The sequence below is a fragment of the Xiphophorus couchianus genome, chromosome 13 (assembly GCF_001444195.1).
Source record: "Xiphophorus couchianus chromosome 13, X_couchianus-1.0, whole genome shotgun sequence".
Lineage (NCBI taxonomy): Eukaryota > Metazoa > Chordata > Actinopteri > Cyprinodontiformes > Poeciliidae > Xiphophorus > Xiphophorus couchianus.
Window position 1 is genome coordinate 22,537,745 of NC_040240.1, and position 14,294 is coordinate 22,552,038.

General features: G+C 39.7%; 1 protein-coding gene across 1 annotated transcript in view; it reads right to left on the minus strand.

Annotated features, from left to right (window-relative positions):
* Positions 1-519: 519 nt before the first annotated feature.
* The window catches only part of grin2da (glutamate receptor, ionotropic, N-methyl D-aspartate 2D, a), a 178,275-nt gene continuing 164,500 nt past the window's right edge, over positions 520-14,294 (minus strand). The window contains exons 17-19 of the mRNA XM_028036850.1: positions 11,935-11,996; positions 11,629-11,799; positions 520-6,490 (exon numbers count right to left, since the gene is read on the minus strand). Of these exons, the coding sequence (XP_027892651.1) occupies positions 3,350-6,490; positions 11,629-11,799; positions 11,935-11,996 (3,374 nt within the window). The 3' untranslated portion in view covers positions 520-3,349. The remainder of the gene's footprint in view (positions 6,491-11,628; positions 11,800-11,934; positions 11,997-14,294) is intronic.

Consider the following 14,294-nt stretch of genomic DNA (forward strand, 5'->3'; position numbering starts at 1 on the left):
CTCACAAATGCAATGAACTAAAACCAAGGGTCAAGAATAGAACCCTTTCACATATGAAAGTTGTGGTAAAAGCTGCTGCATCATTAAAATATTTAGTTAGTTCTCTATCTGTTGCCCAAACCAAAAAAAATGAAGGCCCCTCTGGGTAGACAAACACACACCATCACTGCTACAGTGACGTGGTCTTAAGACACTCGTGCTCCCCTCCTTGTTGTCACTATACGTTCAGCTCTTTGCACTAGCTATAGTAAATAGCTAACGTAGGCGGATGGTTGGTCTTAGGTGAGCAAAAACACAGTTACATACTGGTCTCTGTTTTCACTGGGGGTGAGGGAGCTGGGCAGTAGGTCTGAGACAAGGAGAGACACAGACAAAAAAGACATTTTTGAGATAATACCATGAATTTAGTAGACAAACTTATATAACAGATAATAGAGTTTTGAAATATACTATTATATACATAGAGAGAAATGGGCTTTTTCGAGATTAAATAAATATATCAGTAGATACTTTTTAAAAAAAAAAACATACCAGCTTTACAATTGCAGACAGATACCAGCACAATGGATAGACATAAGGGAAAAAGAGGCGAGAAGAGGAAAAAGGGAAAGATTGATGGTCTTTTTTTTAAGTAAACACTCAAGCTTTATGTTCAGACCACTACTGTTGTGCAACTGACCTCCTGTATAATTACATATCTTTAATGACTAACATTAAAGTTCTTTGTGACAGCCTTCACTCACATCAAGTCAAATAATTTGGACTCAAATTTAGGTTGCTTGGTTGCATAGAGGCATGCCCCCCCATGTTTGCTTAGTTTATCAAAAGGCTGTTGATTGTAATATGCAAAGCAAAGATGGCTCACTGTTTTTACGTGTGTGAATTTCATTCTACTGTATCTGTTTAGTATGTTTTCATTTGAGACATTTTATTGTTATTTAAACAGATGACATTTTTTAAATATCTTACATTTTTTATGATGGTAGTTATATTTACATATATGAAATATAAATAATTTTATCTCAGTGAAAATAAGACAAACTCTATAATGCAAAATCTATATTAAAAAGCTAGCCTCTGTTTTGTTTTCTTCAGTTAAATTAAATTATGGCTCAGATGCAGTTCCAGGCGATCAACATGAGCTGACCAGAGTTTCAGGGAAAGATGGCTCAGGATGTTTCGGCAACTAATAAAACCTTTGTCTTTTTCCTACCGCTTCACTGATGCCCAGCCTCCGGTTTAAAAAAAACTCTTAATCTAATTTTGAATAAACAGAATCTAAAATTTGTCGTAACTGTGTCAGCCATGCCATGGATAAAAAGCTATGTCTTATAATCACACATTTACAAGATGAGAAATGCTTTTTAATATTTTTAACAAAATATCACAATAGATTCCATTGTGTCTTCCATATACTCTTATTTAGATCCAACACTTATCACATCACAAGCATCTTCCCTGTGACATCAAAACGGCTCTGGCACTAAATATATTCCTAGGTAAATAAATAACTTTCTGATAATACATTAGCATACCATCTTACTCATACTTGACAGGAGCAATTAGCATAAGGCTAGAAAGTCAAACAACCTGTAAATCACCAACAAGCTGCTTAACTGCATGTCTTTTGGTTGATGGCAAGCAAAAGTGGTTTAATAAGCTTTTTAAAATTATTTTTTTGTTCTCTAGCCTTGGCACTAACTTGAGGAATAAAATAAAGCCAACAAAAAATAGAAAACCAACTAACAAGAAAAAAAGACTATTCCATTCCAATCAATGGCAACTCTAATTCTTTAGAACTCCACAAGATTCACATAATGTTGCTCACCCCGCTTTGTCAACAATAACCCACATCAACTTTATATCTGTTTCTTTACCATGTATGTAGACCCTCTGAAGTGCTACAAGTTCCATCTTCAAGTGTCTTACAGTAAATGGTGCAGCACACATGTCGGCGGCTGACTTTACATTCAGTCGAAAAACAGGCAGGGAACAGAAACTGCCTCCAGCTTTGTAGTTAGGTAGTTGTGAGAACATTTTATGTGTACCCAAGCTAGAGTAGCATGGCACAGTGATTACATTGTATTAGATTTAATACATGTCTTGACATTTAAAACACCATCAATAGCAACAACAACTATGACACAGAAGTAAAGAAATGGCATTTAAGTATAAAGCTTTAACAATAACAAATATGGTATAATGTATTGCTCAAGAAGGAGAGTAGATAACTTGACTTGATTATGTGCATGTGTTCTTACATGTGTTTGAGCATTTGTGGGGTTGTGTGTGGGCGTGTATGCGCGTGTGTCTGCATGTGTGTTTGTTTGCAGGGGTGTGAGCACATACAGTATTGGAGGTGATGTAATATTCCGCGAGATAAAAGGAAACACAGCTGGAAACATTATACATGTTGATGTTGAGCTCTACTTAAGTTTGGCACTCAGCTTTTCATTAAGCCAGAAGAATATCAGTCACAGCTGACTTACCCTGTTGTCAAGAATACAAACACAGAAAAGCACAGACACACAGAATAATCACATCAAAGAGAAGAGGCAAGAGGAGAAAACAGGAGAGGAGCTGGCGAGAGAGCTGAAAAAAGACTGGTATGTGAAGAACAGAAAGTAAAAAAAAATATAGAAACAGAAAATGAAAAACAGGAGCAGGAGGACGAGGTAATAAAGTTGGAGGAAAAAGAAAGCAAAGATAAAGAAAGAAAAAACAGGTGGTAACCACCCTCCTGTCCCTCTTAACAAGAAGGCATTGATCACGCAACCAAGATACTTTAGGTGGCTGTCACAGTTCTGCGGGTGTGTAAACAGTTTGTTTGGGAAAAAAAGAAAATCAAGGTAAGCAATTTGTTTAAAAGGAAAAAATACGAACAGTGTTCAGTGTTAAAGGCTTCTGAGAGCAGTGGGCATACAGTACTATAAAGTTTCTGAGCCCTCAGAAAGTATTGAGATTTCTCTGAATGCACTGACTACGTACTTCACAGCTTTACCTTTTCAAAATCCTTTACTTATAACAGCAAATATGCCTTCTGTATTAGTGATGCTTTTCATGTCAGATTACTCCAATGTTTAGCATTATTCAGAGAGTCAATGCTGTTGTTGTCTTTCACAGGATGAGAGAATTTTAAAGAGGCAACGGTAAGAAAAAAATGGTCCTGTGTTCTCTTGACCTACTCCAGTGGCTCTGTTTGGCTTTCTGGTTTGTTTGTTCATTTGTGCAGAACATTAAGGAATGGGCTCAGAGCTGAACTGACTAAGCTACACAGCCATATTTGCACTTTCTTTTTTTATGTCAACTTTGCAGGACATTCGTAGAGCTTTTGTTGTCTTGCTTAGATTCACACTTCACTCTCCACACTAGAGAAATGAGCTGAGCCCCTTCGTGAGCAAAGGCTCTTGGCTTTTAGGGGTAAGTGAGGAGACTGAGGAAATCTCTGGGGTTGGGGTACAGAGCGCAGTCTCTGGTACTGCAGTTTGGCACTTGCCGAAGCCATTGAAGAGGCCTGGATTGCTCCCGGTGCAGATGAAACCACTGAGGGAGAGGATACAGATGAGGAGGAGGTAGGGAGAGGAGCATGAATTGAGTGAGATGAGGACGGAGGAGCTGGAAGGGCTGGGAGCTGTGATGGCAAGTTTGATACAAGAGATGAAGGTGGGGATGGTTGTCTTCCTCGATCTCGGTCCTTTTCTGTTCTCTGTGTCCTTTGCTGGATGCTTAAGTTTGACTGGCTACCAAATTTAGAAAGATTGTGTGATCGATCAGGTTTGGATGATGACAAGGAGTCGTGTTTTGGTTTCAAGGGACCACCAAAACTCTGGCAGTGGTGGTACAGCTCTTCCTGGCTTCGTGAAGTCACACGAGCCCATTTAGAGGAATGTGGATGGTGTCGAGGTGAATGACAGGAGGAGCAAGCAGTGTGGCCCCTACTTTTGTCCTTAGACTTGCGCTTACTTTTCTTCTCATCTTGTATGTGAAGCTTGTCTACTGACCAGTATCGACGGGGTGGTGGTGGGGTGAGAGGAGGCGGAGGCCATTGTGAACCTGATCCCCAGTCTCTCTCTCCTCTACCACCCCCACCTGCACTAGATCCCCACCCACTCTCTGCTGTTCCCCATCTTTCTCCTCGCTCTTGGAAGAGGTCATCTCTGCTGTTGACACTGCCTGCTTTATCCCTAGAGGGATATGTGCTAAAAAACCAGCCCCCTCCTCCAATTCCACCCACTGCCCTACCTTCATGATCCTCCCAGTACCTCTCAAACTTCCCGAATTCTCCTGAAGACCCATCGTCATCAGAGTATATCCCAACTACCTTATCACGTTCACGCTCCTCTTCAGATATTGTCCTACCCCCTCTATGCCTTTTTCCACGTTCTACTTTCCTCCTGTCTGACTCAGAATTTTCCTCCTCATCCTCTACTTCAGATTCCCACTCATGAAAAGACAATCCTTCCTTGGAATGCATTTCACCTCTTTCGTTCCTTCCCAGCAGTGGCCTCCTCTCTCCCTCCATGCCCACAGCATCTCTGTCTGAGCTTTTGCTTTTCCTTCTTTTAGAAGATACCGGTAACAAGGGCAGAAAGGCAGATGGTATGGCATCAGAAGATGGATTACTTCCTCGCCAGAACTTGACAGATGTAGAACCCTTACTAGAGCTATGCTGGTTCTTGCTGTTTCTTCTCCTTTGATGTCTGTCTTTTCCTCTACTCTCTTCTCCACCATCTCTCTCTTTCTCATTTCTATCCTTCCTTTCATCTTCACCAGGGATGTTCCATCCATAGCTTTTGATAGAGCTTTCACTCTTTTTCCGAAATGATTCCCGCCTCAATGGTGGGTAAGATGGGAAATCTGGTGTTGCTGATTTGACTTCCTCCCGTTTTTCTGGATCTCCAACCTCTTGATCTGCTCTCTTTCGCTCTCTTTTTCTTGTCTTATCCTCTTTCTTCCTCTTCTTCTTTGCTTTGCGGTGCTTACGCTCCCTTTCTCTCTCTCTTTCCTCTCGCTTCTTCTTTTTTCGTCCTTTCTTTCTCCTTTTTCTCTCCCGCTCTCTCTCTTTGTGTTGTCTTTTCTCATCTCTACTCACTGCTCCATCTTTGTTTGATATCCCTCCTCTCGCTCGTTCTCTGTCACCCCATGATGCCCACCACTCCTGCAATTGCGCCAGTTGACTGCTGGTTCTCTCTCTTCCAAAATTTCTCTGTGGATGTGGTTTTCGGGGAGGGACTGGAGGAGGTGGTGGACTACATGGTAATGAGCGCGATGACATCCTCCGGGAACGAATTTTCTTCCGTGACCCAAGAAGAAGGCTTGATTCCTCAGTAAGAAGATCTGAGTCATAATCATCATCCACCATAAAATCACGATCTCCTGCTCGGTACCGGAAACTGAGTGAGGAGTTGTAGGAGCTGTCACTGGAGCATGATGAGGGGGAATTTGATCGAGAAAGTGATCCAGAGGATGAAGAAGATGATGAGGATGAAGACGAAGAAGAGGAAGAAGACGAGGCACTGGTGCAAGATGAGTAGAAACGGCATGGAGACGAAGGAGTAGTAGGGGTGTGTGTAGGGGAAGAAATCGGCACAGGAAGTGGAGGAGGTGGAGGAGGTCGGCGTCCTCGCCTGCCAACTCCATCACCTGCCACATACCTTCCACCTCCTCGTCTCCCTAGAGGGAGTATATTCTCATAAAGTGGACCTCCTGAGCCTTTTCTCCTTGCCTGAGCAAGGCTTCCTCGTCGCCAAAAGGGAGGCCTTCGTGGAGAAGATGGGAGTGGAGGAGGAGGCTTGGGGATTGGGTGTCCTTGTTGAGAGCCTTTTGGAGGCAGCCGTGGCATCCCCGGGGCTTTAAAACCTCGAGAATTGGCTTTGGTAGTCTGTTGAGGACCTCCTACTTGTTGGTCCAAGTTAGCCCCTAGCCCCTCTGGGTCTATTGGACCATAGTAGCGCTTATATTCATCTAGCCCTGTGTCACCTCCACCAGGAACCCCTACCTGGAGGCTCCAATGTGTTCCAAGATTCTGTTGATACTGCTGCTGTGCTTGCAGTTCAGTGATGCCACCTGCAATTCCACCAACACCCACTCCTCCACTGCTGCTTCCGCTCATTATTTTTTCTGGCTTTGGCCTGTTCCAGCGATCAACCACAGCCAATCTGCGGTCATGACGAGGCAGGAAGGTGGAGCAAGGCATGGGGCCTTCCAATAAAGGGCTATTGGAAGGACCCAGAGCCATTGCTGAATGTCCTGTAGCTGCTGGTGATCCAGGTAACATAGTTGTATAGGTCTGCCCTTGCTGCTGTTGGTGGTGCTTCTGCTGTTGTTGCTGTTGCACCATGGCGATAGCGGTTGTGTTGTTCACTGTGGCTGTAACAAGGTGTTGTTGGGGGACACTGGGGATAGTAGTAACAGAGTGGTATTGAGGCAAAGAGCTTTTGCTCCCTCCCGGTGCCATTTCATCCTCAAACTGGCAGCAACTGTACATCCCCTGGGTGGAGACAACAGAAGGACCATCATTAGATCAGCAGGCAGTCGTGTATGAAAAGAAGGAGACTGTATGTACATATCAAATGCAGAAAAACATGGACGCCAACACCGTTAGTTTGAAAAAAAAAAAAAAGTAAAATTATTCTGACCTGAGAAATAAATAATGTGAAAATAATTTTTAAAAGACAGTTTTGAGATATATTTTATATGACTATTTAAACCAATCCCCCAGGTAAAAAATAATGTTGTTTTAAACCCCTACTTTCTAAGTTTAGATGTAATCAAGAACTATATTTATTGTGATGATTGTGAAAAAAAATCACCTTTTACCAAAGTATACAATGTTGTGGCTGTTGAAAGAAGAGACTTTTTACAACTGCTTCAAAACATTTTCCCCATAAATTTAAAGCATCTTATTTGTAAAAACTAAAATGGTGTCTATTTTATGTAATAATTTGTCTTAAGTTTTTAACTGTCTTAAGGCACAAATTGGTTTAGTTGTTTGGTTTTCTGTTCCTGCAGTCTTGTTCTCTTAGTTTTCTTTTTTGCTCTATCTGGTTCTGAAAAGTCTGAAAAAGACTCTTCAAGTAATTGAACCGAAACATAAAACTGCGTTAAATATCCTAAATTTCGATCCCTCTTCCCCCCTAAAAAAACATAAGTCAACTGAAATTTATGTCACATAACTACGTCCTTTCTGTGACACTGTGTTCCTCTTCCCTTTATTTACACATTAGAGAAGAGGAATGGAACTCAATTAGCAGCTCTGAGAGTGGTCATGTAAATCACAAAATCTCTATTATTCCTCACATGATAGGGGAAGATGACTCATTTGATATCCACACCATAACAATGATAAAACACATGAGGACTCTTGTAAATCTCTTCTCTCCACCCGAATATAGATCTAATGGAGGGGCTATAATAATGGTCCTTCTGGACAAATGAATTGGCACTCCCAGTGACAGAAGTACTACCTCAGTCCTTGGAGCAGAGGATGCTGCACACTGTGAAATTGGACATGTGCTCAAGGAAGTCACATACACACAAACTTAAAAGCAGAGGTATACATTATATATACCCTAATAAGCATTTATCAGCCAACCTTTAGGTGAAGAAGATGAGGTATAATCAATATTTTCCATCAAAATGGAAAATATTATAGATAAGAGTTTAGCCAAGTACGCTGACACGATGGGTATTAATGAAGAAATGTAAAATTGAACTCCAAATTGTCCAGAATGAAGATCTACTTGCAATATTTCTAGATAACAGGTACAGCAAAAAATCAAAACAAAAATAACTGACTTTAACTAGACAATCAAAAAGACTGCTGATGATTGAACACAAATGAATTGGCACTCCCAGTGACAGAAGTACTACCTTTTGTCGTACAGAAGCTGATCAAATGGTTTATTGAGAGTGGTCTAAGGTGTGTATTTCTCTGTTGTCTTTCTCAGATTTGTGCCTCAAGAGAATTCTGTCTCTGAGGTCTCACACATAATTCCTTCCATTGCGTAGTTGGTGTTTAACCTCTGACCTGCACTGTCAGCTGTGGGACCTTATATAGACAGGTGTATGCCTTTCCAAATCATGTCCAATTAACCCTCTATGGCATGGCGTTGCCCTCAGGCAACAAACTACATACAGTATCTGTACCTCACGTTGCTCCTTTATTTTATTCTTTGGGTACTTTTGATTTAAAGTACCACCAGACATATTTTTATCCAAATAAAAGAGGTATTGAGGTTGATGTGACCATCAAGGGGCGGTCCTTTTTATGAAGCAGAGTTGCATGGTACACCTTGCCTCTTACTTGTAAGTTATAGATCACTTTTCTTCATGCTTAAATTTTGGGTAACTAATAATTTTTATGTCTGTGATTATGTAAAGAAGCATTGTAGATCATTTCAAGACAATGTTTTTTAGAATTTATATGCTAAAACTGTGTTTTTTTGTTTGTTGCCTCAGGGCAATATTGAGCAGTAGGGGCCCTTTTGTTCAGACAATATTATTCTAGTGCGTTGATATGCAGTTGATTGCAAAACAATTATCACAGCCAAGTTTTTAACTTTATTATTGACTAACAACAACAGGAGATGGATGCAAGATCATTTCATGGACAAAAGGTGCATGGTTCATAAGTTGGGGTCATTCCCGATGAAAACATGAGGATCCACTGTACCACCATTATTTCACTGTTTATCCTCAAAACTAACTTCAGTCCAAAGGGCGATAAGCTGGTCATCAATGAACAAATGGCCCTATTCCAAGGCAGGGAAAGACTGAAGCATTATATGCCAAAACCTAAAATATGGGGCTGCAGGGTACTTCATAGGGCTGGTGCAGATAGTGTTCCTTACAACTTAAAAACCTACACAGGGCGAGTCGTGCAACCACCAAATCTACCAGACATGGGAGCTGGTGGAAATGTTGTCCTTTGCTTGGCTCAAATTCTATCAAGGAATCAGAACTACAAACTCTTAAAAAAAGAATCTGCAGCCCTCCAGTCACTGACTACCCTAATCTCAATGTAGTTTATGTCAACACTATTCTTAGGACAGTGTTCACTTCTGTTTTTCACTCTTATTTCAATTTAGATTTTTTATAGTAGCTGTTCAAAGAAACAGTACAAACATTGTTTGAAAGCACCATTGCTGTATCTATTTGAACTTCATATTTCTGACCTGTCTGCTGCTTTCCAGTTCATCTCTGACCTCACTCTGTACTGTTTTTGTAATTTGTTTAATTCACTTTTCTGCTTCTGGCCTGCACAACCTTTTTGCCAGCACAACATTTCTTATGATCCACTATCTCGCCACTCAAAACTCGCAACTGTCTCACTGACTGCTGGTTCTGCTCTCTTCTTATCTCAAAGCTCCCCTATCTAACAGAGCAGCTATAACTCAGTTTTCCTCTTCATTGACACCCTATATCTGTCCACTTTGAAATAATTTCTCTTTTCTGTGTTGTTTTTTTATTTCATACATTTTTCTGAGTTATTTATTTAACTTGTTTGCGAACTACCTTCAATTTTTCACAGTTAGCCCCACAAAAACTGCCTGGGCTTAACTTACAGAAACCCTGCGGACATAAAAAGGAGACAGTTGTGCAACAGCAGAGTAATCAATCTGTACTGGGCTCTTAAAGCTCTTCTTAAAATGATGCCAAAGATAAATGCTGCTACTTATTTTGGCTTTGTTTCCTTGTCCTTGCTGAGTGCCAGAGACAAGTGCCAATAAGATTGGCGCCTACATGTGCCTGCATGGAATCTAAATCTTGATTGTATCTGAAAACATTTTTTGTATTTTCTGACTCTATCATTAAACAGCTCTGTCTACTGAAAACGTTAGCATTACAAATAAGCATGGTTGATTCCAATCATTCCAAAAACAAGAAAGAACCCAAAACATTTTTAACCTTGAGGTTTATCAAAGCATCTGTTCCTGCATAAATCATTCATCAGCAATGTTGAAGTAATCTGGAAAGAAGTTAATGGTTGTTTCACTGATTAGCTCCTTTTTTAAGCCAATAGTTTTCAAATTTGTAAAATCAGCTACTTCAGAGTCACAGCTATTAAACTCTCTGATGCCTTTGATTATATTCTATTATGATTCCCAAACAAAGTTTTTTGTTCCTCTTTTAATATTTTAAAACTGGCTGGAGCAGACTACTTTCTACACATGACTGCTTTTATCTAAAATGAAAATATTTGAAATTCAGTAAACATCTTTAACTGCATTTCCTACTGTTGCACACAGTGAAATATATGCATTTTATATTTAAAATCATGGTTTAATTTAGGAATCTGTGAACTGGATTTCAGTCAAGAACATTAAATCAATGAAATCAATTAAATCAACACACTATGGGAAAACATATTATTGTACACTGTAAAGTCAGTACTAATGTGGATGCTTTTAAACATTTTCCCTGGTAAGAACTATTAAAGCAGAAAGTACTACCCTAGAAGAACATCTATGCAGACAGAAAAAAACTTGTTTATCATTGATAAGCCAAAAGGTTGCTGTATTTGGACTTCTCACTGTGAATCACTGACTTTTTGTTTGGTCAAGAAACCAAACCTTGGAGCCATGCAAAAATTTTATTTTTGTTTTATTTATTCATTTATTTAATTTAGCAATATTTGATTAGGGATGCATTGAGAACATGGAACATGATCAAATGCAGGGAAAAATGAAATGCTCTGGGTTTTGGCAAAACCCCTTGTGACGGCCCTGCTGTGCGGTCCTGTGAGTGAGCTGTGTGGCGGGTAACTGTTTGTCAATTAGGTCCTTGATTGTGGGAGGTGCTTCTAATTACATGGCCACCTGGACAGTATATAAGGAGCGCCATTCCATTCATGAGTGTGGCTGGCCGACGCAAGAACCAGGCGCAGACGCGATCCAGACTCGGCGGCGGCGCCAGCAGAGCTGAGACCTGTGGGGTCAAACCGGATCCATGACTGGGGAAGGACCAGGCTGAGGGAGTGCTGAACTGTCTCACCTTGGGCTTCCGCCCATTGCACCCCTAGACAATTGGTTGTTTTTAATAAATGCCTCTGAAGAGTTTAAAAATGTTGCTGGTTGCCGTGTCCTCCCTATGTTTTGTTGCGGCTGTTTGAGCTGGGCCGTAACACCCCTGCTCTCATTGAGAAAAAAAAAGTCTGTCTTTTAAATCTTTACAAGTCCACTAGGTTGTAACAATAACATTTGGCACTAAATGGTTGGGAACTCAGAAACAGTCCAGAAATTTTCTTTGCATAAGTGCATGTATTTAACTCCTTACACTATCCTAATGTATATTATATATGATTTTTGCAAGTGGGAAAGATGGGAAGTTGTAAGACTTTTTACTTCTTATTGTAAAATAGATGAAAAATACTAGGAAATAAACTAAAATTGTCCAAATCACAGATCATTTTACAGCAATTCTACTTCACCCTAGCCTTGATTAAAATGGTATCTTTCTGCAGTGAGAAGAATGAAACATAGCACATTCTCCAGACATTCATAAAGCTTATTCACTGATTGGCAATAATCCATGATTGAATGACTCTATTTCAACAGTTCATTGGCTTTAAATGTAATTCTTAATATTAGAAAAAAAAATGTTATTAAAGAATCTCTTCTTTCTTACCCTGCTAAGAGCCAGGAGAAAGTCCATTCCTCCAGACCTTTTGACACAATGCCTTAGTTTCCAGTACACCAAATGCTCCCAGGCAAACACCAGGAGACTGAGGCCCATGGCCACCAGCAGCATGTAGAATACCCCTGCCATGTTGTCAATGTCCAGCTTACTACTCATCACCTAAAGGCACAGAATAATGTAGCAATGAGAGAAGGAAATTACAAAGAGAATTCCCCTAAACTGCTTAACTAATCAATAAATACACACAGAACATGGCTCAGAAGACTAAGTTAAGCTTTGAATAAGAAATCGTACCTCAATCTTATCATTGTGGCAAATTCCAGACAGCCAGAGGCGCTCCAGCATATCGATCTCATCTGAAAGAAAAAAGAAAGGAGGAGTGGAAAGAAGATCAAATTGGTGAGAAGATGGGGCTGAGGTGATGGGTCAGTGTGCTTAAAGGGTAAAACTGAAATTAATTAAGGTTGAAGGGACACATGGAAAAGACAATTGGTAAAATAAGTTCAGACAGTACAGCAGGAAAGGGGAAATTAAGTAAAAAATGCAAAGAAGGGGATTACCACCTCTTTGTCATGAGATCAAGGTGTTTGATCCCCTAAGAGAAAACACTGAAGCATGAGAAGTAAAGCTTAAGAGAGGAAGAAAATGTAGCTTCAACAAAAATAAAAGGAATGGATGATGAAATTGAGCATGGTGAAGAGAAATAAGCAGAGGATAATAATTCTTGTTTTAATATTCTTGCAAAAATGTTAAATACAACAGCTGGATAGAGACAATATAAAAATAATAATAGTAAAAACTACAACAAGAACTTGTAAAACAAACCAACAAGTGCTAAGAACAGACAGAAAGTTCACAAAGAGCAGAAATGTAAAATATTTTCCCTTCAGAAGTTATGAGATCGAAAGTAAAAATTGGGAATTAGTGGCAGAGAGAAACCCTTTGAAGCCGATTCTGAAATGGCTCTGTGTCTGAGGCGAGTACACTGAGGGCAGAGTGATGCGACAGCACATGGGAGATGAAAGGAGAAATACACACAAACATTACATTTCCTGCTCAAACTATACAAAACACACACACACAAGGCACACACTCTGAACTCCAGTATGATAGGGCTCTCTGCCCTGCCCATTACTGCATTAATCAAAAAGAATGAGGTTGTGCAAAGGAGAATGGTGACTCTTCTTCCCATGTACAGGGCTTTAGGTGTGCATGACTGGGTTGCAGACAACTTCTGAATTAAGCACATAAACACGGTGTCTTAAACATGGGCTCAGGATGTGTCACTGTACAGAGTCTCATGATGCCCCAGTTAAAGAGGATCCCATCCTCAATTATAAGTCGACCTTTGAGTTAATTACTGTGGCTCGGAAATGCCTCCTAACACTGTGCCACGTCAATTAGACTTCTACCACTCAGCCAGAATGACTGAAATTCAAATTTGCTCAAATAAAAAAGAAAAAAATCTCACTCCAGTAATAACTGCTGTGCAAAATTAGACATCCGTTAAAAGGCTTGCTTGAATTCAAATGTCACAACAGCCACTGAGATGAATGTTCATTCAATGGCGGCTTACTCACGGGATCTAATTCTTCACATTTTAATCACAGCTCAGTTGGTTTATTTTCTTTGCCCATACTTTTTCACTTTCTGTATTTATACTAAATTATTGCAGTCAATGAGCAATAAAGCTTTTATTTAGAGAATATTTTCCACAAAAAAGGCAGCAGAAGCACATAATTCCATCTGTCATCCCTTCCTCACAATAGAAGAAAGGATTTAGCATGCAGACCATAAAATTAAACTCATGGTTCCATCTGTGAACAGTTTTTTTGTGACTTGCAAACAATCATTGTAAATTCACTCCTATTTAAATCCACCATTCCTATATTCCTCCAACTTCTACTCACTGGTTTACAGTAGAGAATTAAGCCCCCAGAATTGTAATCCTCTCAGTGGCATTGTAGAAAATATCTCCCTTATCCAATCTGTGCAAAAAAGCAGTAAGTTAAGGCTATTATCACCTGAGGCAGTTCTAAGGATACAGCATCACCTGCTGTGACCTCAAAAGCAGGCAAACAAGAGGAATTCCTACCAAGTGCTTATCATATCAATATGATTTTCTCAGATCAAATAAGCAAATTGTGTATTGTGTCTGAGGTTATGTCATGTGTTTGACATCTCCTGCACTAATGTAAAGAGAACAATATTCAATGCACAATAGACTCAATATGTATGTTGAAGACTTAGCCAAAGTCTTCCGTTCTTTGCTAAACCATTTTCTTCATTGGAGACAACTGGAATATTCTAAATAAATAAAATAAGGCCAAGGAAACCTAATTATCTAAAAGTAAATGTTAGAAAACCACACAGGATGATTGCAATAGACTCTGGCATCATTTCAATTTCTAGGTAAATGTTTATTTTAGTGTCATGGCAACTGGTCATCTGTTTTTATTATTCCATTGTTTTTTGTACTTTTAGGACAAGGCTGCATACCTATACATTGTTCCCCAGTTGAGTGGAATTGGATGGTTATACAATCTTGTTTTAAAATGGCAGAAAAAAAGAGCACATTTAGTATGCTCTTTTCACTTTTTTATTTGGTTAACATAATAGCTGTCATATTTGGATTGGATTACTGTCTATGCTCT